This window comes from Equus caballus, chromosome 17 (genome assembly GCF_041296265.1).
Source record: "Equus caballus isolate H_3958 breed thoroughbred chromosome 17, TB-T2T, whole genome shotgun sequence".
NCBI lineage: Eukaryota > Metazoa > Chordata > Mammalia > Perissodactyla > Equidae > Equus > Equus caballus.
In genome coordinates this window covers 100,748,731-100,772,737 of record NC_091700.1, presented here as the reverse complement: position 1 = coordinate 100,772,737, position 24,007 = coordinate 100,748,731, and the positions used below count along the sequence as shown (strand labels likewise).

At 52.2% G+C, this 24,007-nt stretch overlaps 1 protein-coding gene across 12 annotated transcripts in view; it reads right to left on the bottom strand.

Moving 5' to 3' along the window:
• The window catches only part of TFDP1 (transcription factor Dp-1), a 48,829-nt gene extending 42,510 nt beyond the window's left edge, over positions 1-6,319 (bottom strand). Inside the window, exons 1-3 of one of the 12 annotated variants that reach the window (XM_070240537.1) lie at positions 6,132-6,319; positions 5,138-5,212; positions 2,290-2,448 (exon numbers count right to left, since the gene is read on the bottom strand). In XM_070240537.1, the coding sequence (XP_070096638.1) occupies positions 2,290-2,310 (21 nt within the window). In that variant the 5' untranslated portion in view covers positions 2,311-2,448; positions 5,138-5,212; positions 6,132-6,319. The other 11 variants (XM_070240534.1, XM_023621901.2, XM_070240531.1 and 8 more) reach the window with 11 other exon arrangements.
• Positions 6,320-24,007: the final 17,688 nt, after the last annotated feature.

Below are 24,007 nucleotides of genomic sequence, written 5' to 3'. Positions count from 1 at the left end.
AACAAAGTGGGATCACAGAGCAGCCTCCAAAACTGAGACCCAGGAACTCTCAACAGTAACTTACGGCCTGGAAGGGAACTACTGTCGAGGTCTCCCGTGAGTGCCCACAGGGGACCGGGGCCACATGCGGGCTGTCCCTCTGCTCTCGTGCCCAAGGCTTGGGGACCATCCTAGAAGTGCATCTCGGAGGGTTTCCCACAGTCCTGTGGAGACAACTGGGCAGGCTACCACCTCCCCAGGAGCATCCGGGGCACTGCCCCCTACCTCGCAGCCACCTCCTCCCCAGAAGCATCCGGGGCACTGCCCCCTAACTCGCAGCCGCCTCCTCCCCAGGGGGCGTCCAGGGCACTGCCCCCTAACTCGCAGCCGCCTCCTCCCCAGGGGGCGTCCAGGGCACTACCCCCTAACTCACAGCCGCCTCCTCCCCAGGGGGCATCCAGGGCACTGCCCCCTAACTCGCAGCCGCCTCCCCCCCAGGAGCATCCGGGGCACTGCCCCCTAACTCGCAGCCGCCTCCCCCTCAGGAGGGCGTCCAGGGCACTGCCCCCTAACTCGCAGCCGACTCCCCCCCAGGGGGGCGTCCAGGGCACTGCCCCCTAACTCACAGCCGCCTCCTTCCCCGGGGGGGGGGGGAGGGGGGCGGGGGGCGTCCAGGGCACCTCCCCCCACAGTCATCTCAGCATCTTCCTCCCACACGGACATCTGCCCTGTGGCCTCGCATGCAGTCCATGGGGACGCAGGGCTGCAGTGCAGGCTGTCCCTCTGCTCTCACACCTGAGGTCAGGAGGGGAGGGAGCGCCTGGGACAATCTGCGCCTGGACGTCTCCAGCAAGGAGCAAAACGTCTCCTGCCATTTTACAAATCCACTGTCACCTCCCGTTCTTTACAAACCTTCCCGGCATTAGACGAGGAGAAGAGGACCTCCCTGGGGGGGAGAGAGGCCGTGCACTCCTCCTCCCCGCACGCAAGGAAGCACCTGGGAGCTGGGATGGCGCTGCTCGTGACCTTGAGAAAGTATGCACCTCTCCCCACCCTCCTCACCAAGGCCCCTCCCGCCCCGGTTCTGGAGGAGCCCGGGCCACTGTGCTGGCCTTTCCCTCACACCTACAGTTTTCCGAAGGTCACAGCACCCGCTGCCCACGCAGCTGCAGCCGGGACAGAGACAGTGCGCAAGGGCAGCCCCAGGCCAGGACACGCGCATGTGCACACATATGCATGAGTGTACACATCGTGCCCGACACCCTGCACTGCTACACAAGCGCACTTCTGCACACGGTGCGTGTGCCTCTGACAAAGGCAATTCTGCTGTTCCCCTTCAAGCTGGCTTCACCTCAGGAGCCATCCTCGGGCGGAAGGCGCGACCGCGCTCTGTGAGGCGCTGCCCAGTCATGCTCTGCCCACAGGGCTCATGGCCGGCACAAAGTAAAATTCAGACACCTGGTTTCACACATCAGTAAAGCAGTGAACTGCATCTGTCACCTACCAGGGCAACAGGACCACGACGGAGGAGCGGGGCCCCAGCCATGGGAGCACAGATCCATGCAGCGCCAGGGCAATGACTGGAAGACACACCGCGCTGGCCGGGGCCTGCCCAGTTCTCTCCACAGGACTGTGGGAAACCCTCCGAGATGCACTTCTAGGATGGTCCCCAAGCCTTGGGCATGAGAGCAGAGGGACAGCCCGCATGTGGCCCCGGTCCCCTGTGGGCACTCACAGGAGACCTCGACAGTAGTTCTCTTCCAGGGAGCTCTGAGGCCCCACGGGGTCGGCAAATCCAAGTGGGGCAGCCTTGCAGGCCAATCCCCCAGCAAGGAAATTCTTACCCCAAATGCCAACAGCAGCCAAACAATTCTCTCAGGTTAAATTTCTGGAAGTGACCCCCAAACTGTAGCCAGTGGTCACCTGGAGAACGACGGGGCTCTCGGCCTTCACAGCCTGCATGCCACATGTTTCTGCACCGGCTGCATCCTTCCGCCCCAGCTTTCTCCCCAGCCACACCACGCATGAATGCTGGGTTTGAATTTTCACCACTTGGATCTTTCACCTCGTGTATATACCAACTTAATTCAAATCAATGAATGTTGAAAGCAAGAGCGAAGCTGGTTTCCGCCCAGATCCCGTCCTGCTCCCCAGGCCACCCGGCCTGGCTTCCCCGAGACATGCAGGAACGGGCACCTCAGGGCAGGGGGCAGGACACCCCAGGGGGATCTCCCCTCTCCAGTGACCAGAGTAGAACCAGAGAAGCAGGACAGACACTTGCTGCGAGGGCACCTCGCGGACGACGCGTGCCTGCATTTCAACGCTCTCCATAGCGTGCCGCCAGCGGAAGAGACGTGCTTCTAAAGTGCCATGTTAGCTGCTGACCACCGAAGACTCAGGTTTATTTCCACGTGTTGCTGGAAACTGGGGGCTTTTTAAACAAGGAATCACAGCGTTTTGTCCAGATACCTGTCGTAAAAATACACAAACACTTAACGTATCTGTGTTCTAGAAAGAGAACACGTTAAGGTATGCAGTCGGTGCCACACACCCCCCGCCTGCATATCCCTCTGCCCACTGCCTCGCCCGCCCATCCTGGTGAAACGGCACTGCTCCCGAGACCCCGACCCACCCATGCTGGTCTGCACCTCATGCCTGCAGCTTCCCAAGCAGCTGACCCCCGCCCACCGTGGGGCAAGGCACCCAATAGCAGCAGACCATGGACGCCCGGAGAGGAGGGCCAGGCAAGGATGGCACTCTGGCCACTTGCCCCTGTTCCAACACTGCAAGAACTGAGGTAGGCGATGTGTGGGAGTTGGGGGTCGGGAGCCTGGCTCACACAGGGTTCTCAGTGAGACACACCTACCACAGGAAGAGGAAGCTCCAAGTCCTCCCAGAGACCAGCTGACACCAGGCCCCACACACCAAAGACCCAGTTCAGCGGGCCAGCCTGCACAGCCGTCCGTGCCTGGACGCCTGCCCACCAGCCCTGCTGCATCCCACTCACCTGTCAGGAGCACAGCCATCGCTGCCCCCACTGCCACCCCTCCCCAGGCCCTCTCCAGCCCGTCCACCTCCTTCTCCCTCAAGCGGCTGCTCCTGCCTTTGAAATCCGCCCATGCCCACCACCCTGTCACCCCACCAGTGCCAACGGGCTGCTTCTGTCTAGCCATTCCCCAGCTGTGTCCCCGAAACCCGCTGGTCTCCCTGCACCTCCAGTGGAGGTAGGAGACTGCCACACCACTCTCTCTCATTGTCTTCACCAAAGCCTACTGGCTGACCCCTCCCTGGTCTCCTAAGTTTGCCCTCCTCCACTGTGACCCCCGGAGCCTAACTCCAGCCCCCTCAGCCTCCCCAGGCCCAACAGCCTTCCACGGAGCCACCAGAGCTCCGCCAAGCTGAGGTCTCGGCCCACTCCTTCAGCCGCAGGGGCTTGGCTCCCTCCTGGGATTACAGGCCTCAACCTCACACCTAAGGTCAAACTGGAGCACCACTGCGACATTAACCATGGCGGCCTCCCGCCAGCCCTGGCTGCAAAGTCGCCCTTCCAAACCCAAATGTCACCCCCACTTGAAAACGTATTGCAGCCAGAGAAAAGGCCAAATGCCTGCACTTGCCACAATCTCCATTCCAGCCTGATCCCCAGCCCTGCTGGCACCTGGGGGCAGCCGCATCTGACCTCGCCAACTCTCAGGTCAGGGAAGACCCCCTCACCTCCGCTCTCAGCCTTAAGTGCCCACCATCATCACAGCACCCAACCCTCCACGGGCTCACCTACTCACAAAAGGACGATCCGATGTCAGCCCTGGGGAACCACCCCGCCACCCAGTCCCTGGGTGGCCTGCAGCTGCCCTGCATGTTGCAGGAAGCGACCTGGGAGGAAGCTGTTCACACGTCCTTCTCCCTGCACCCAGGCGGCAGCAGCCTTGACTGTCTTTACACCTCCAAGGCCAAGGAGGAATCAGGCCTCCTGGGGAAGGAGTGGCTCCCTCTCCTCCAGACCATCAGTAAAAAAGGGCAGATAACTGGGTTCCCTGAAACTCACATCCCAGACATGTAGCCTAACAGGCTCTGGGGCCGCAGCGCCCTCTGTTAACACGTCTGCGACTGAGCCCACGCCGCCTGCCTCACATCCTTGGGGCAAAGACACCAGAGAACGGGGTACAGCCATCGACAACTGTGATGAGATGACACATCGCCTAACACCATACACAGAGTATGACTCTCCCTTAAGACACACCACAGGGTGCAAATGTGTGTTCACACACACCCGCCACCAAATTAAAGCCAGCGCCTGATGTGAGGGCGAGCCCGGACGTCTGCGAGGCAAGGGGCCCTCTCTGTCACTTGCAGAGAACTTCAAACCCTCTGAACACTGTTACTCTGTCCCCAGACGTGGACACACCTTCAGCACCTCTGGTGGTGATGCAGGCAGACGCACCTATCGGAGGAGCGTACGTACAACTCTGTGCCACAAACAGCCTCCTGCACCAGCGTTGCCAGAGAACGCATCCTGAGGCACGCAGCAGGCGTCTAGCAAACCTAAGTGACATTACCGCTATCTTGTGTAAAGAACCACAAGACCCATTAAATAGGCCCTGCTTCTGCACCTAAACCCTATTTGTTGGAACAAGTTAAAAAATTATTCAGTATATTCTGCAGTTTCATGAAAACTACAAAGCCAGCTAAAGAAGAATTTTTCACCTTTCATTAATCACCGAATTTCATTTTCTGAGGGGAAAAAAGGGCCAAAACAAGCGCTCAGCACTGGATGCAACCCAGCGGAATTAACTTCCTACACTCCAGACAAGCAGCTCGGGATGCAACCAGCGCCCGGCCCAGGCTCATCCCAGTGACTGAGGGCGTCTGTCCTCCAGCAGGACACTCAGAGTCACACGTCCACACAGTCTGAGAAGACCAGCCAGCGGTGTCACTGAGGCTCGTGACGTCTGTCACCGGGTTCAGATGTAAACCCAAGTGGAAGCCAGTCCCACTCCACGAAGTACTAGGTGTCCCAACGTCCTCACCTTGTGCTGCGCATCTGCTTTAAGGACCGACAGCGACACCGGCGCTCAGGGTTGTCGCTCTGAACCAAGGCGGGAAACCCACAAAGAACACGGGGCCAACGGGTGTCTGTGCACGAGGCGAAGATACTTACATCTTTTGCCATGTTACCAGATCCGTGAAATCGATGCTATAAGTGTTCACCCTCCAGAGAAGAAAAGTGATTTTTCTGGTAAGAAGGAAGGAAATACAAGAAATGAGTAAGAACGAAAAAACAAGTTAGCAAGAGCTCAACCTTTCCCCGGCACCTCCACCCGGGCCGCCCCTCCAGGGTGCAGGGCCTTCCTTTCCAAACCCACAGCCCGGCCCCAGAGCGCCACTGGCGAACACAGCCCGACGCCGGGATTTTAAGTCACCCCGGCGAACGGAGGCGCATCCGACGGCGGGATGCCCAGGGATGCCCGGCGGTGCCCCGTGCGCCCCCGCCGCGGCCCGGCCTCCCCAGACGCCCACACAAAGGCCCCGCGCCTCGCCGGGCGCACGGCCGGCCGCCAGGGCACAGGGACCGCTCACCCCGCGCCCGGGGGGGACCCGCCGCCTGCGCAGGGCGCACCCCGGGGCGCTCGGCCCGCCCGCCGCCCCCCGCCCGCGGCCCCCACGGCCGCCAGCGGCGCTGACAGGTGGGCTTCCGGGGTCCCGCGCGCCGTCATAGGCCGCGGCCACCCCCGCGCGCCCCCAGAACCGGCAGTCGGGGCAGCGCCGCCCGCGGACCCCGGACCCCCGACCCCGGGCCCCGGCCCCGTGCGCTCGGCCGCCCCCGACCCACACCGGCCCGACCCGACCCCGCCGGACGCGGCGCCGCCGCTCCGCCTAGAGGCCCCGCCCGGGTCCCCGGCCCGACCCCGCGGCCGGGTCACCTGGGAGCCCGCGGCGGGCGGGGCGCGGGGGTCCGGGGCCGCGGACGGGAACCGGCGGGTCGGGGAGCCTCCCGCGTGCGCCCTCCGGGCCCCCGGCCGCGCGGCCCTGCACGCCGCACCTGGCTCGCGGGCGCGGACGCGGGGGAGCGCGGGGCGGTCCGGGCAGCTCCGGCCCCGGGGGTCCCTGCCCGGCCGGGGTCCTGCCCTGCGAGGCGCCGGCGCGGGGCTCACCCTGGAGCGAGCGTCGGGCGGCGTGACGTGCGCGGCGCGGTGACGTGGGCGCGGGCCCGGCTCCCGCAGCGCGCCTGCGCGCCTTTTCGCGCCTTCGGCTCCCTCCTCCTCCTCCTCCTCGCCCTCCGCCTCCCGCCAGTGCGGCCCGCGCTCGCGCCCCGAGGGGGATGGGCTGCGCGTGCGCGTGTGCGCGGTGCGTGCGCGCGGCGGCCGAGAGGGGGGCCCGGGGCCAGACGCGGCGGTGCGCGCGCTGGTGCGCACGCGGGCGTGGGGCCCGAGGGTGCGCACGCTGCGCACACGGACGAGAAACGGGGTGGGTGCATGTGCACACACGCACGCGGGGCAGCGAGGGGGCCAGGTGTGTGCATATGCACATGGATGTGTTTGCGGGTGCGTGTGCACACAGGCAGAAAGGGCGCGGATTTTGTTCGCACGGGTGTTTATGTGCGTACACGGAGGAGCAAAGGCGATCGACTGTGTGCGCGCACGTGTGTATGTGTACTCGTGGAGGAGAAGGGCGGGCTGGGGGTGTGCACGTGGGCGCGTTTGGGCAAGTGCGTGTGTAGGTGCACAGAGGAGATGTGCGTGCGCTCAGCGCCCAGGGCCCTGTCCACCTGATGGTGCTCTCCTGTCCCTGCCCGGCCCCCGTCGGTCCAGATTCTGTGTGTCCTTCCTGCAGAAGGGTGCAGGGGAGGGAAACGCTTCTCATCGCCATGAGGGCCTGGTGGACCCAGAGCCCTGGAGCCTTGTCCCCCCCTGGAGCCCGCCGCCACCAGTGCATTGTCCTCCGGGCTGGAGACCCAGCAGAGGGCAGGCTGGGCCTGAGAGTCAGTCCAAAGTTCAGGGCTGCATCAGACGGCGGTGTGCAGCGTGTACTGGCATAATTACCGTCTCCGAGGCCCTGAGAGGCATGGAGCAAAGGCCTCTGCGCCCACGGGAAGCGTGTTTGCATTGCACCCTCTAGCACTAGGTGGCTATTTAACCACTTTTCTGCCCATCACGCCCACTCAGTCCACTCTGGGCTGGAACTGTTAACACCTTAATTAGCATTGGTTTCTTCTTGAATACAGCACGTGTCTTCATTCTTAGTCCAGATTAGCACACAATGGACACCGAGAAACGGTGGGGTGATGGGGGTGCACAGAAGGCTTCCAGAGGGAAAGCGCTACAGAATGACCTTACTTCTCTGCTGCTGAAGTTGTTAGCGGGTGCCCATGATGCCTGACCCTACATCCCTCGTTCTGTTCCTCAAGTGGTCACATGTTCCTAGCTCCATTTTTCTTTCACAGTAATTCTTTCTTTTTGACTGTATTTGAATATTCACCCCCCGGTAGCGGCCGGAAGCCCCCCTCCCAGCCGTTGGACCCAAGTGCACAGGACAGCAAGCCTCCTGTGGGAGGGTGGGGAGAGGCGGGGGCAGGGGCTCAGACTTAGGAAGAAATGAGGATCAGAGGAGGGAATCTTGAGTAATGTGCCCCTAACTCCCTGCCTTCATCTGATCCTCCATCTCCATCTGTGTCTGGGGCGAGGGTTGTTCAGGAGGCGTGACTTCTCGTGTTGATCCACTTCCCAGTGGCTGGCATTCAGCCCCACAGCGTCCCAGGATACCACAGGAAAATGATTCTGCTTTCCGTTTTATTAGAAGAAAGTGATGGGGTTCTTCCCAGGAAAAGTCCTCATCTCCCCAAAGCTCCCTCTTTCATTGTGTGTCCAGTCTGTTGCATCTTAGGGTGTGGGACAAATCCTTACCCCCTTCCCGCACCCCCTCTAAACTGTTCTTTAAAGAGAGAGGGGACATTTTCTAATCCCTTGAAAACATTCGTTCTGAATCTGTGTGTTCAGCATCCTGTTTGTCTTTGGCTCCCTGATCAATGACACTGGTCTTCTCACCAGCCGTGTCCTGCCTTCTTGGGTCGCCTCAGTAATGGTGACATCAAGAGGCAGGAAGACTGGGAGGGGGACAGGGGGCCCGTGGAACTCACGGGGGGATGATCCTGGACGTGGACAAGTGACACTTCCTCATTCTCTGGTAAAATGTAAATAAAGGCACCTTTAGGAAACTTTGTTCTGCTTATTTGTGTATATCACAAAACAAGTAAATCAGCGTGCTTGCTCAACCTCACAATAAACCCCCCCAGCCGTCTCCCCAAAGAGGTCACCGCTTCTAAGCCCCATCTATCACCTGGACACAGGAAGACGTCTTCTCTCTCTCTGCTCTTCCTCACATCATGACTCCTTCTGAGAACTTCCAGTCAAATCCAACATCCTCCTCTTGGAAGGAGGGTCAGTCCCTGACCTTCTTGCATTATTATGTTCTGAATATTGCTCCTGTCTCCAGGACTTGAACAATCACTTACAGGCTGAAGCCACAGTCTTTTGAAAAGTCACCTTGGATACAACAAATTCTAGAAGACGACAGCATCCAATTTACTCAAATGCCTCTTACAGCGCCCTTCACTACTTAGACTGCCTTTTCATCTGAAACCTTCTCCGGCTTTTGCAACAAAAGAAATCCCTTTCATTCCTTTGCCGTTTGACTCCACAGTTCTGAAGTGTTCTTTCTGTGTGACTTCCCATTGCTCTGGCTACGATGATGTCAAGATTACTTTCTTCCATGGAACCCAACAATGTAAGGCTGTAAGGTCCGTGTCCTCTTTCTATCCTTTCCTTCCTCCACAGAAGCCGTTTTCCATCAGCCGGGAGTGAAAGCAGCACCAGGAGCCCACAGCACAATTGTGAAAACTTGACTTGGTGCACAGTTGAGGACCTTTGGTCATTTCTCTGCTACCTGTCCTCTCAGATTCAGAGCCCGCCCGCTACAATGAAGCTGTGGTGAAGAGCAGTCAAATGAGAAGTAATCTCAACTTCTCTGATGCTCAAATTCCTTTAGCTCAGAACTAAGTAGAACAAAATACAGTCCTCTGATGAGAAGACAGACCGCAACTTCAAAATGTCACCGTCCTGTGTTCCTCGCTCACCAAACACTTTTGAGCTTGAGTACATGCCAGGTGGGACTCTGAGTGTGGATGCTGCACAGACTAATAAGATAGAAGACTGCTCAAGGAGCAAAGGCAGATCCACGTACAGGCAAATTTGACACAAGGAGACGATACGTTCACAATTGAGGAAGGAAATCACAGAAGCACAGAACCAGGAGCCATTACTGCTCCCTGCAGGCAGCGAGGAGGGCTTCGCAGAGAAGGCGACACTCAAGATGAGCAATGGCCAGCTGGGAGCGTACAAAGATGCGTGTGAGTCTGCGAGTGCGTGCACAGGCAGAGGAGGCCCTGTCTTGGAAAATGCTGCTGGCTGCCTCCCTCCCTGTCTTAGTCGGCTCAGGCTGTTAACGAAGCACGGCAGGCTGCGGGCTTACACACAACAGACATTTATTTCTCACAGTTCTAGAGGCTGAAAGTCCGAGATCAGGGTGCCAGCACCGTGGGTTCTGGTGAGGACCCTGTTCCTGATATGGACAGCTGCCTTCGCGCTGGATCCTTGCAGGGCGGGGAGTGCCAGCCAGGTCTCTGTCCTCTTGTGCTAAGTGCACTGACCTCATTCATCAGGCTCCACCCTCATGACCTCATCCCCTCCAAAGGCCCCACCTCCTAACACCACCTGTAGGGGAGGAAAAACTGATTTGCTTCTTCCTTCCTAAGTCATCACTCTTCCAGGCCATATGCCTACCTAAGCCCTTGACGGTCAAACAAAAAGGCCAGAGAGCAGAAATTGGGAGATAATCAGCAGTTCGTTCTGAATGATGAAGAGGGATTCATTTTGGAGAAATCAGCCCCAGGGTGGTGGGGAGATGGCCTGGAGGATGAGACAGGACATCGATTAGACGGTACAGAGTCAGGGGACTCCGTGCAAGCTACAGGACCGACCCTGGCCAGTATGGACTGAGAAAGGGCCACAGAACCAGTGGTGCTGGAAGGCTCGGAAGCGACACCAGGCAAGGGCCGAGGAGGCGGGCTGCTGGCCATGACCTGGCTGGGTGGGCGGTTGGTGCTGGCTGAGTGCCAACGGGCAGACAGGCCTCGCAGGCTGGAGCCGTTCTAAACCGGCCTGACTAGAGTTACTGCTGAGTCAACATTGCGCGTGGAGCCTGGGGGGGGGGGTGGGCTTCCTCCACTCTCTAGCTCTGGGGGCGCCTCTTGGGCCTCGGGCTGGGCAGTGGCCCCTGCCTCCCACCGGCGTTTAAGGAGGGCAGATTTCCTAAACAGAAGGAGTTGCTTCAGATACCAACAGCATCCCAAATGCACGTGTTTACCACAGAGAGCCCCACCAGGAGATGCCGAGGGGCCGCCAGGCGTGGAAGAGGGAAGCAGGGGCAGACCCCAGGGCCACATGCGCGGGCATCAGAGCGGATGGTGCCAGGTGAGGACGAGGCGGAGCCGGGGGCAGCAGGCTGGCAGCGGGGCAGAGAGAACGGACAGAAGTCGCTTTGGGAAAGTGTTTCTGACAGTTGAGCTCCAGACTGGGAAGGACCATGAAAGGGAGACATCAGCAGACTGTTCGAAGTGCAGGACCCACGCTTGGACCCACTCGCGGAGGGAGGTGCCTGTGCCCCGGCAGCACAGATGCTGGGACGCCCTGGGAGTGGGAGCCGCGAGAAGAGGGCACAGAGAGAGAAAGGAGGTGACAGCTGAAGACAGAACCCGCGGCCCAGCGCTAAGCTCAGCTCCTAGAGGAAGACAGAAGCACTCCCAAGAAAGAAAGTTGCTGCTGTTCCAGTTGCTGCCCACCCGGTCGGTTCCCTAGACGGCTCTGCCCTTCCCTCCACCCGGCCCCCGATCTCCAGGGACTGCCTCCCTCAGCCCATGCCATCCACTTGGATTCAGCCAGTGGGAGCACCAGAGAGAGAGAGAGAGGAGGAGGGAGAGGTTGGGGTACACTGCCCTCTACCTCCCTGGCCACAGTTGGGCAGTAGTTGCGTCCTCTGTTCACAGCTCCTGTCAGGGCCCCTTCCACAACTGTCAGCTCAGGTCCCTAAGCCGTGCTTGCTCCCTGCACCCTCAGCCTGGCGGAATAAGGGCTTCCTGCTGGTCCTCATCTGCTCGCCGCCTGGGGTTGGTAGCACACCCACACCGCTGCACTGGTGCCCTCCCACTGTCTATAGACAAAGCCTTTGGTGTCCATTCCTGCAGGACCATGGCTGATTCAAACTGTAAATGTTAGAAGTGGTTCCCAATGACATGGATCAATTGATTTTGAGAGCAAGGAAAGGATGTGCTTCAAATAGGAGAGAGTGATCAACAGTGTCACATGTGCTCAGTATCAAGTGGAATGAAAGGTGAGGAGAGGTCATTCAAATCGTCGATCAGATAATTGATGGTTTTAGGAGAACAGGCTCAATAGCACAGAAGGCAAAGGCCAAGAAGCATCTACTAAAGGAGGTCATGGGAGTGAGGGCATGAAGGTGAGGGATGGGGATCAGGGATGGGGGTGAGGGATGAGGGTGAGGGCATGGGGGTGAGGGATGGGGGTGATGGATGGGGGATGAGGGATGGGGGATGAGGGATGGGGGTGAGGGATGGGGGTGAGGGATGGGGGATGAGGGATAGAGGGTGAGGGATGGGGGTGAGGGATGGGGGTGAGGGATGGGGGTGAGGGATGAGGGTGAGGGATGGAGGGTGATGGATGTTAGGTGAGGGATGAGGGTGAGGGCATAGGGGTGAGGGATGGGGATCAGGGATGGGGGTGATGGATGGGGGTGAGGGCATGGGGGTGAGGGATGGGAGTGAGGGATGAGGGTGAGGGATGGGGTGAGGGATGGGGGTGAGGGATGAGGGTGAGGGATGGAGGGTGATGGATGTTAGGTGAGGGATGAGGGTGAGGGCATAGGGGTGAGGGATGGGGGATGAGGGATGGAAGTGAGGGATGAGGGTGAGGGATGAGGGTGATGGATGGGGGTGAGGGATGGGGGTGAGGGATGGGGGTGATGGATGGGAGTGAGGGATGGGGGTGAGGGATGGGGTGAGGGATGGAGGGTGATGGATGGGGGTGAGGGATGGGGTGAGGGATGGGGATGAGGGATGAGGGTGAGGGATGGAGGGTGATGGATGTTAGGTGAGGGATGAGGGTGAGGGCATGGGGGTGAGGGATGGGGGTGAGGGATGAGGGTGAGGGCATGGGGGTGAGGGATGGGGGTGAGGGATGAAGGTGAGGGATGAGGGTGAGGGATGGGGGATGAGGGTGAGGGCATAGGGGTGAGGGATGGGGGTGAGGGATGGGGGTGAGGGATGAGGGTGAGGGATGGAGGGTGATGGATGTTAGGTGAGGGATGGGGGTGAGGGATGGGGGTGAGGGATGGGGGTGATGGATGGGAGTGAGGGATGGGGGTGAGGGATGGGGTGAGGGAGGGAGGGTGATGGATGGGGGTGAGGGATGGGGTGAGGGATGGGGATGAGGGATGAGGGTGAGGGATGGAGGGTGATGGATGTTAGGTGAGGGATGAGGGTGAGGGCATGGGGGTGAGGGATGGGGGTGAGGGATGAGGGTGAGGGCATGGGGGTGAGGGATGGGGGTGAGGGATGAAGGTGAGGGATGAGGGTGAGGGATGGGGGATGAGGGTGAGGGCATAGGGGTGAGGGATGGGGGTGAGGGATGGGGGTGAGGGATGAGGGTGAGGGATGGAGGGTGATGGATGTTAGGTGAGGGATGGGGGTGAGGGATGGGGGTGAGGGATGGGGGTGATGGATGGGAGTGAGGGATGGGGGTGAGGGATGGGGTGAGGGATGGAGGGTGATGGATGGGGGTGAGGGATGGGGTGAGGGATGGGGATGAGGGATGAGGGTGAGGGATGGAGGGTGATGGATGTTAGGTGAGGGATGAGGGTGAGGGCATGGGGGTGAGGGATGGGGGTGAGGGATGAGGGTGAGGGCATGGGGGTGAGGGATGGGGGTGAGGGATGAAGGTGAGGGATGAGGGTGAGGGATGGGGGATGAGGGTGAGGGCATAGGGGTGAGGGATGGGGGTGAGGGATGGGGGTGAGGGGTGAGGGATGAGGGTGAGGGCATGGGGGTGAGGGATGGGGGTGAGGGATGAGGGTGAGGGATGGGGGTGAGGGATGGGAGTGAGGGATGGGGGTGATGGATGGGGTGAGGGATGGGGGTGATGGATGGGGGTGATGGATGGGGGTGAGGGATGGGGATCAGGGATGGGGGATGAGGGATGGGGGATGAGGGATGGGGTGAGGGATGGGGTGAGGGATGAGGGTGAGGGATGAGGGTGAGGGATGGGGGTGAGGGATGGGGGTGATGGATGGGGTGAGGGATGGGGGATGAGGGATGGGGGATGAGGGATGGGGGATGGGGGATGAGGGATAGGAGTGAGGGATGAGGGTGAGGGATGGGGGTGAGGGATGGGGGTGAGGGATGAGGGTGAGGGATGGGGGTGAGGGATGAGGGTGAGGGATGGAGGGTGATAGATGGGGGATGAGGGATGGGGTGAGGGATGGGGGATGAGGGATGGGGGTGAGGGATGAGGGTGAGGGATGGGGGATGAGGGATGGGGTGAGCGATGGGGGATGAGGGATGGGGTGAGGGATGGGGGATGAGGGATGGGGTGAGGGATGGGGGATGAGGGATGGGGGGGAGGGATGAGGGTGAGGGATGGGGGATGAGGGATGGGGTGAGCGATGGGGGATGAGGGATGGGGTGAGGGATGGGGGATGAGGGATGGGGTGAGGGATGGGGGATGAGGGATGGGGGTGAGGGATGGGGGATGAGGGATGGAGGGTCATGGATGTTAGGTGAGGGATGAGGGATGAGGGATGGGGGATGAGGGATGGGGTGAGGGATGGGGGATGAGGGATGGGGTGAGGGATGGGGGATGAGGGATGGGGGTGAGGGATGGGGGATGAGGGATGGGGGATGAGGGATGGAGGGTGATGGATGTTAGGTGAGGGATGAGGGATGAGGGATGGGGGTGAGGGATGGGGGATGAGGGATGGGGTGAGGGATGGGGGATGAGGGATGGGGGTGAGGGATGGGGGATGAGGGATGGGGGATGAGGGATGGAGGGTGATGGATGTTAGGTGAGGGATGAGGGATGGGGGATGAGGGATGGGGTGAGGGATGGGGGATGAGGGATGGGGTGAGGGATGGGGGATGAGGGATGGGGGTGAGGGATGGGGGATGAGGGATGGGGGTGAGGGATGGAGGGTGATGGATGTTAGGTGAGGGATGAGGGTGAGGGCATAGGGGTGAGGGATGGGGATGAGGGATGGGGGTGAGGGATGAGGGTGAGGGATGGAGGGTGATGGATGTTAGGTGAGGGATGAGGGTGAGGGCATAGGGGTGAGGGATGGGGGATGAGGGATGTTAGGTGAGGGATGAGGGTGAGGGCATAGGGGTGAGGGATGGGGATGAGGGATGGGGGTGAGGGATGGGGGTGAGGGATGGGGGTAAGGTATGGAGGTTGAGGGATAGAGCGTGAGGGATGAGGGTGAGAGATGGGGGTGAGGGATGGGGGTGAGGGATGGAGGATGAGGGATGGGGGTGAGGGATGGAGGGTGAGGGATGGGGGATGAGGGATGTTAGGTGAGGGATGAGGGTGAGGGCATAGGGGTGAGGGATGGGGATGAGGGATGGGGGTGAGGGATGGGGGTAAGGTATGGAGGGTGAGGGATAGAGCATGAGGGATGGGAGTGAGGGGTGGAGGGTGAGGGATGGGGTGATGGATGTTAGGTGAGGGATGAGGGTGAGGGCATAGGGTTGAGGGATGGGGGTGAGGGATGGAGGATGAGGGATGGGGGTGAGGGATGGGGGTAAGGGATGGAGGTTGAGGGATAGAGCGTGAGGGATGGGAGTGAGGGATGGAGGGTGAGAGATGGGGGTGAGGCAGCGAGCAGGTTTGGCAAGAAAAGGGTGGCATGGGAGTTCAGGCAAAGCCGTGTGGGGGCAAAGGGTTTGGGGAGATGAGGAACCTGAGTATTTCGTAGGTGAGAGGAAGCCACTAAAGGAAAGAGATGGAAGAAGAAAGAGAAACGGGGCACGAGTGACAGGACAAGGATATAGGAGAGGCAGACAGAGACGAGATTAAAAGAGAGCTAAGTTGAGAAAATCTAAAAAATAGACGTATTCTGAGACCAGTGGGAAAGGCAAGGGCAAGTTTAATTATGTTTTCTTTCGTACAATCTATGATATTTCTCTAAAATTGCTGTATGCACCATTCTAGGCAAACTTCTCCTTCCTTCTTTCCTCTTACCCTCTAAGCCCTCCAACATGATAGATACTTAATTTTTCTCCAAATCTAGGTTTGCCATTCTATTTTTAGAACACAAATTCCTCCGGGGGAAACCACTTAAAATCCTGGTTTCCTGGACACCCTCATACACCGTTGGTGGGAATTTAATTAGCACAACTTCTCATAAGGCACTTGGCAAGAAGATTCCTCTGTCAAAGGTGATACAGTACAGCTGATTGTGAGCTCAGGCCCCATCCACCGAGCCAGCTCCTCCCCCAGCATCCTCCAGCTCAGGAAACAAACAGCGTCCACCTAGTTGTTCGTGCTAGAACCCTAGATAGAAGTAAACACTCCTATCCCCTCTCCCTTCCTCCACTCTTGTCCTACTCTAATCTCTTGTCTATGCAGCAGCCAGACCAATGTTTTAAAAATGGAAATTAGATCACGCTACTTCCTGCTTAAAATTCTTCAATGGACTGACCTGCTACTGGGTTGATGCGTAGCTCCGGGGCCCTGATATAAACAGACCCCGAGGGAGACGCGTCTTCACTGCATTGCTGCCTCACGAAGTGTCGGCAAGGTCTCCAGGGACCTGCTTCTGGAGGACGTGCCACGTGCACTTAAGAAGAATGTGTCTTCTGCTGCCCTTGGAGGGAGTGATCTCTAGACAGTTGTGTCCAGTTGAGCTACAGTGTCGTGCAAGTCCCCTGTGTCCTTGACGACCTGTCTGGGCGCCCGGTCCGTGGTTGACAGTGGGTGTTGAGGTCTTCTCTATGACTGTAGAGCTGCCTATTTCTTCCTTCAGTTCTGTCAACATTTGCTTCCTGTGTTTGGAAGCTCTGATGTTTGCGTACATATATTTATATTGTTATGTCTTCTTGGTGAATTCACCCTTTTATCATTGTTACGAGAGACAAAGAAGGACATTATATAATTATTATAATAATCATCATAATAATCTTATAATGATAATATAATGTTCTTCTTTGTCTCTTGTAACAATCTTTTACTCCAAGTCTATTTGTCTCTTATTGATCTAGCCACCCCTGCTCGCCTTGGTTACTAACTGCATGTAAAATGTTTTTCCATCCTCTCACTGTGTGTGTCCTGAGATCGAGGGTGAGCCTTTTGTAGGCAGCATACAGCTGGATCCTGCTTTTTACCCATTCTGCCAATCTACATCTTTTGCTAGGGAAGTTTAATCCATTTACAGATTTGTACATTATTTGCTCAATTACGTAGATTTATAATTATTTTAATGCATTTGTCTTTTAAATCATGTAGGAAATAAAAAGCGAAGTCACAAAGCAAAAATACAATAATCTTGGCTTTTATATTTGTCCATGTATTTGCTCTTAGCAGAGGTCTCTATTTCTTCATATGGCCCCAGTTACTGTCTGATGACCTTCCATTTCAACCTGAAGGATTCTGTGTAGCATCTCTTGTAGGACAGGTCTCATGGAAATGAACTCCCTCTGCTTTTGTCTACCTGGGAATGTCTTACTTTCTCCTTTATCTTTGAAGCACAAGAAATAGAATTCTTGATTGGCAGGTTGTTTTTTCTTTTGACACTTCAGATATGTCATCCTACTGCCTTCTGGCCTCCATGGCTTCTGATGAGAAATCAGCTGTCAATCGGACTGAGGATCCTTAAGTGACATCTCACTGCTTTCAAGATTCTGTATCTTTGTCTTTTGAGTTTGATTAGAATGTGTCTCAGTGTGGGTCTCTTTGAGCTTATCCTACTTTGAGTTTACTCAGCTTCTTGGATTTATAAATTCATATCTTTCAGCAAATTATACACCATGTCCAAGTGGGGTTTATTCCAGGAATGCAAACATGGTTCAATATAAGAACACCAATCAATGTAAACATCACATTAATAGAACAATATATGTACACACACACACAAGTGTATCTGTTAGATACTTGTATGCCAATGTTCATTGCAGCATTATTCACGATAGTCAAAAGATGGGAACAATCTAAATGTCCATCAACGGAAGCATGGATAAACAAAATGTGGTGTATATACACAATGGAATATTATTCAGCCATATAAAGGAAGAAATTCTGACACATGCTACAACATGGATGGGCCTTGAAAACATTATGCTCAGTGAAATAAGTCAGACACAAAAGGACAAATATTGTATGATGCTACTTCTATGAAAGAGCTACAATAGGCAAATTCATAGAGGCAGAAAGGAGATTAGTGGCTACCAGTGGCTAAGGGTAGGAGAAAATGGGGAGTTATTATTTAATAGTTACAGAGTTTCTGTTTTGGGTGATGCAAAAGTTTTGGAAATAGTGGTGATGGTTGCACAACATGATGAATATATTAATACCACTGAATCGTACACTTAAAAATTATTAAATTGGCAAGTCTTATGTTGTATATATTTTACCACGATTTTAAAAATTAATAATGTAATTCACCAAAACCCATTGAATTGTACATTTTAAGTGGGTGAACTGTATGGCACATGAATTATATCTCAATAAAACTGTTTTTTAAAGCTATAAAGGACATCTTGGGTACAATTGGGGAGGATTATATATGTTCCAAATATTAGATAAGAGGAGAACTGTTGTTTTGCTGGGTGTGACAATGGCATTGTGGGAGATCATCCTTTCTCTTAGAAGAGGCATGGTGATTAATTGAGTTGCTAAGTGTGGTGACACCAATGATTAACTTTTGAATGATTCAGAAAAAAAAGCGTGTGTGACTTTTGAGTGTATACTTTCGCATGGCAGAAAGAGAGTGAGAACAAATGGCAAAATGAGAACAAGTGTTCAATATACGGGTGGGTGTTTTACTATTTGTTCAAGCTCAGTGTATTTTGAAATTTTCACAATAGTTGGGAGTAAATCCATTCTATTCAGCATTAATCAGCAGGTCCTAATTAGTGCAATAAGGCAAGAAAAAGAAATTAAAAGGCATAAACATTGAATAGGGAGAAATTTAAACTGTCTTTATTGCTAGATGATATGATTGCATATGTGGAACACCAAAGCAGTCTGCTAGAATTAATCAGCTAATTTAGCAGATTTTCTGGATATAAGATCTATGCAGTAAAATCAATTATATTTCTATATATAAACTTTGGGAAATGATATTTTTAAAATATTATTTACAATAGCATGAAAAAATCAACTAATTAGGAATTAACTTGATGTGTAAAGATCTATAGAACAAAATAAAACGTTGCTAAAAAAATCTAAAGTAGACCTAAAATTTTGGAGATACACCATATTCTTGGATTGGGAGCCTCCATATTGTTAAGATGTCCATTCTCCCCAAACTAACCTATAGAGTCAATGCCATCCCAATCATAAATTTCATTTTTTTGGTAGAAATTGAAAACCTAATTTTTGAAAAAGATAGTCTTTACTTTTTAAAGCAATTTTAGGTTCATAGCAAAACTGAGCTGAAAGTAAAGAGTTTTCATGTACCCTCTGGCCTCCACCTACACACAGCCTCCTCCACTATCAAAATCCTGCACCAGACTGGTACATTTGTTACAGTCAGTGAATCTATCACCCAAAGACCCTAGTTTACATTACGGTTCACTCGGTGTTTGCTGTACGTTCTACGGCTTTGACACACGTATAATGACATATATCCACCACTATAATACCACACAGAATAGTTTCGCTGCCCTAAAAATCCTCTGTACTCCACCTCTTCATCCTCCCTTCCCCACAAACTCCCAGCAACCCTTGATCTTTTTACTGTCTCCACAGTTTTGCCTTTTCCAGAATGTCACTGTTGGAATCATGCAGGGTGTAGCCTTTTCAGATTGGCTTCTTCCACTTGGTCATATGCATTTAAGGTTCCTCCATGTCTTTTCATGGCTTGACAGTTCATTTTTTTTAGTGCTGAATCATATTCAATTGTCTGGATGTATCACAGTTTATTTATCCACTCATCTACCGAAGAACATCTTAGTTGCTTCCAAGTTTTAGCAATTACAGACAAAGCCTCTATAAGCAGCAGATTTTTGTGTGGACATAAGTTTTCAACCCTTTTGAGTAAGTATCAAGGAGCATGATTGCTGGGTTGTGTGGTAAGAGTACGTTTAGTTTTGTCAGCTACTGCCAAAATGTCTTCCAAAGTGGCTGAACCATTTTGCATTCCCCAAGAATGAAGGAATGAGAGCTCTTGGTGCCCCACATCTTCATCAGCATTTGGTGTTGTCAGTATTTTGGATTATGGCCATTCCAATAGGTATGTAGTGGCATCTTATTGTTCTTTTAATTTGAACTTCCCTGATGACATATGATGTGGAACATCTTTTCATATGCTTATTTTCCATCTGTATATCTTCTTTTTTTTTTTTTTAAAGATTTTATTATTTCCTTTTTCTCCCCAAAGCCCCCCGGTACATAGTTGTATATTCTTCGTTGTGGGTTCTTCTCGTTGTGGCATGTGGGACGCCGCCTCAGCGTGGTCTGACGAGCAGTGCCATGTCCGCGCCCAGGATTCGAACCAACGAAACACTGGGCCGCCTGCAGCGGAGCGCGCGAACTTAACCACTCTGCCACGGGGCCAGCCACTGTATGTCTTCTTTAGTGAGGTGTCTTTTCAAGTTTTTGCTCTTTTTTTTTGAGGAAGATTAGCCCTGAGCTAACTACTGCCAGTCCTTCTCTTTTTGCTGAGGAAGCCTGGCCCTGAGCTAACATCTGTGCCCATCTTCCTCTACTTTTTTTTTAATATGTGGGACGCCTACCACAGCATGGTGTGCCAAGTGGTGCCATGTCCACACCCGGGATCCTAACTGGCGAACCCCAGGCCGCCGAGAAGCGGAATGTGTGCACTTAACCACCGCGCCACCAGGCCGGCCCCTTGCCCATTTTTTAATTGGGTTGTTTGTTTTCTTATTGTTGAGGTTTAAGAGTTCTTTGTATATTTGAGGCAACAGTCCTTTATCAGATACGTCTTTCACAAATATTTTCACCCAGTGTGTAACTTGTCTTCTCGTTCTTTCAACAGTGTCTTTCCCAGAGCAGAAGCTTTTAATTTTAATGACGTCCAGATTATAAATTATTTTTTTGATGGATTGTACCTTTTGGTGTTGTATCTAAACACAAAGTTATCTAGATTTTCTCCTGTTATCTTCTAGGAGTTTTATAGTCTTGCATTTTATATTTAGGTCTATGATCCATTTTGAGGTAATTTTTCTGAAAGGTGTAATGCCATTTTTTTTGCATGTGGATATCCAGTTGTTCCAGTGCCATTTGCTGAAAATACTATCTTTTCTCCATTGTATTACCTTGGCTCCCTTGTCAAAGATAAGTTGACTATATATCCATCTATCTATCTATCTATCTATCTATCTATCTAAGATAAGCAGACTATATATCCATGTATCCATCTATCTATCTATCTATCTAAGTTGACTATATATACATCTATCTATCTATCCATCTGTCTATCTATCTAGAGAGAGAGAGAGAGAGAGAAAGAGATGGGGATACATTCTGAGAAATGAGTTGTTGTGCAAACATCATAGAATGTACTTACACAAACCTAGATGGTATAGCCTACTACACACCTAGGCTATATGGTAATATTCTTACAGGACAACTGTTGCATATGTGGTCCATCATTGATTGAAACGTCATTACGTGGTGCATAACTGTACTGTAGCTTTATAGCAGGTCTTGAAGTCAGATAGCGTCAGTTCTCCAACTTTGTTCTTCTCCTTCAATATTGTACTAACTGTCTGAGTCTTTTGTTTCTCCATATAAACCTTAGAATCAGTTTGTCAATATCTACACAATGACTTGCTGGGATTTTGATTGGGATTGCATTGAATCCATAGGTCAAATTGGGAAGAACTGACATCTTGACATCATGAATGAGGCTTCCTATTCATGAACATGGAATATCTCTCCATTTATTTAGTTTTTCTCTGATTTCTTTCGTCAGAGTCTTATAGTTATCCTCATGTAGATCTTGTACATATTTTGTTAGTTTTATGCCGAAGTATTTCATTTTGGGGGTACTAATGTGAATGGTATTACGTTTTTACTTTCAAGTTCCACTTCTTCATTGCTGGTATGTAGCTAAGTGATTGACTTTTGTATATTAACCTTGTTTCCTGCAACTTCCAGAGTTTTTTGGCAATTCCTTTGGATTATCTAAGTAGAAATCATGCCATCTGCAAACAAAGATAGTTTTATTTCCCTCTTACCAATCTTCATACCTTTTATTTTTTAATTTTTTGGTCTTATTGCATTAGCTAGGACTTCCAGTACAATGTTGAAAAGGAGTTGTGAGAGGAACCATCCTTGTCTTGTTCCTGATCTTAGCACGAAAGCTTTGAGTTTCTCACCATTAATTATGATGTTAGCTGTAGGTCTTTTGTAGTTGTTCTTTATCAAGTTGAGGAAATTCTCTTCTATGGCTAGTTTGCTGAGAGTTTTTAAAAATCGTGAATGGATTTTGTCAAAGGCTTTTTCTGTCTGTTGATATGATAACGTGATTTTTCTTCTTTAGGCTGTTACAGATTTTAGTGTAATTTCTTCCTTAAATGTCTGGTAGAATTCACCAGTGAACCCAAACGAGCCTGGTGCTCTGTGTTTCAGAAGGTTGTTAATTACTGATTCCATTTCCTTAGTAGAGATGGGCCTGTTGGGATCGTCTGTTTCTTCGTGTGTGAGTTCTGGGAGACTGTCTGTTGTGTCAGTCCCATCCTATTGATAGTGACACTCTCAGGCAGGAACGCCAGAGGCCCTTGTCTGCTCCCATATACTCGTAGCAAGCTCCCACAGACATGTCCCCTACCAGGGCCAGGGTAGTGGCTGGACTGGCCCTTGTGGTCTTCTTATGGTCACGGGATGCGCTTCAGCAAAAACCATCAAGGAACTTTGAGGAACAAGACTTATTATCCACAGTTCCTGGTGGGTGCACGGCATGCCCAAAGCCACAGAAGGAGGTCACAGAGACAGCACGGACCTGGGGCTCTGCCTTTATTAGGGTCCAAAGGTGGGGTGTCTAGGGTTTTGCAGGTTCATTCTTTATTGGCTAATTTAAAGCATAAGAGTGGGAATTAGGGCGTGGGAGGGGGAGGCGGGCTCACGCAAACGGTCAGTTATCTATGTTACCCAGAGCTTTCTGAAAGAGGGAGCTTCTTGGGTGGGGGCTACCTTGCTCCTTATCTGGTTGTTTCGCTAACAGCTGTGTGGTACAGCTGCCAATATGTTTATATAAGATGCATGTCTGTTGAAATGGATGCCTCAGCAATCAAAAGTTTAATGTTGGGCACTTAAACTACAGTGTCTTTCAAGGAATTAGTTTATTTCATCTAGGTTATCAAATTTGTGGGCATAGAGTTGTTCATAACATTCCTTTATTATCATTTTAATGTCCATGGGATCTGCAGTGATGTCCCCTCTTTCGTTTCTGATATCAGTAATTTGTGACTTCTCTCTTTTTTTCTTAGCTCAGATACAGGTTTATGACTTTATTGATATTTTCAAAGAACCAGCTTTTGGTTTCACTGATTTTTTCTTTGATTTCCTGCTTTCAATTTCATTGACATCTACTCTAATTTTTATTATTTCTTTTCTTCTGCTTACTTTGAATTTAATTTGCTCTTCTTTTTCTCATCTCCTACTGTAGAAGCTTAGGTGATTGATTTTAAATCTTTCTTCTTTTCTAAGGCATGCATTCAATGCTATAAATTTCCCCCTAAACACTGCTTTCACTGCATCCCACAAATTTTGATGTCATGTTGTCATTTTCATTCAGTTCAAAATACTTTTTAATTTCTCTTGAGATTTCTTCTTTCACCCATGTGTTATTCAGACGTGTGTTGTTTAATCTCCACGTATTTGCAAATTTTCCAGTGACAATCTGATCTTAAAATTTACGTTGAATACCAATAGACCTAATAATACCAAGACAATTGAAGAAGAGCAATGATGCTGAAGGACTTACGGGACCAGATTTTGATGCTACATTAAGACAGTGTGGTGATGGCATAAGGATAGATAGATAGATCAATGAGACAGAGTATAAAATCCCAGCAAAGACCCACACACATTTATAGTTACTTGATTTTCAACAAAGGCATCAATGCAACTCAAGGGGGAAGAGAAAGTTTCTCAATATATGGTGCTCAATCTCCTTGATTTCCATGTGGGAAAAAAATGAACTTTGATTGGTCCCTCACACCAAAGCCAAAAAGTAATTTCTGAAAGCTAAATCTAAAATTCCCAGAAGAAAACAGGACCTTAGGATAGGCAAGGGTTTTAAAAATAGGACAAATATGACCCCAACTGTAAAAGAAGAAATGTATAAATTGGACTTTATCAAAACTTAAAAGTCTTGCTCATCAAAGGCAAGTTTAAAAAACATCCATAGATTGGGGGAAACATTCACAGTAGATATATCTAATAAAGAACTCATATCCAGAATAACTACAAATCAATAAATAAAATAAAAAGAACTCAGTCTTAAAATTGTCAAAAGACTTGAACTATATTAACTACATTAAAGAAGAAATCCAAATGGCTAAGAAGCATGTGAAAATGGTCCCAACTTCTTTAGTAATCAGGAAAATGCAAATTAAAACCACAGCAGGATACCATTTCACACCCGTCAGAATGGCTAGAAAGCAAGGGGTTGCCAATAGCAAGTGTTGGTGAAAATGTGGCACAACTGGAACTTTCACACATTG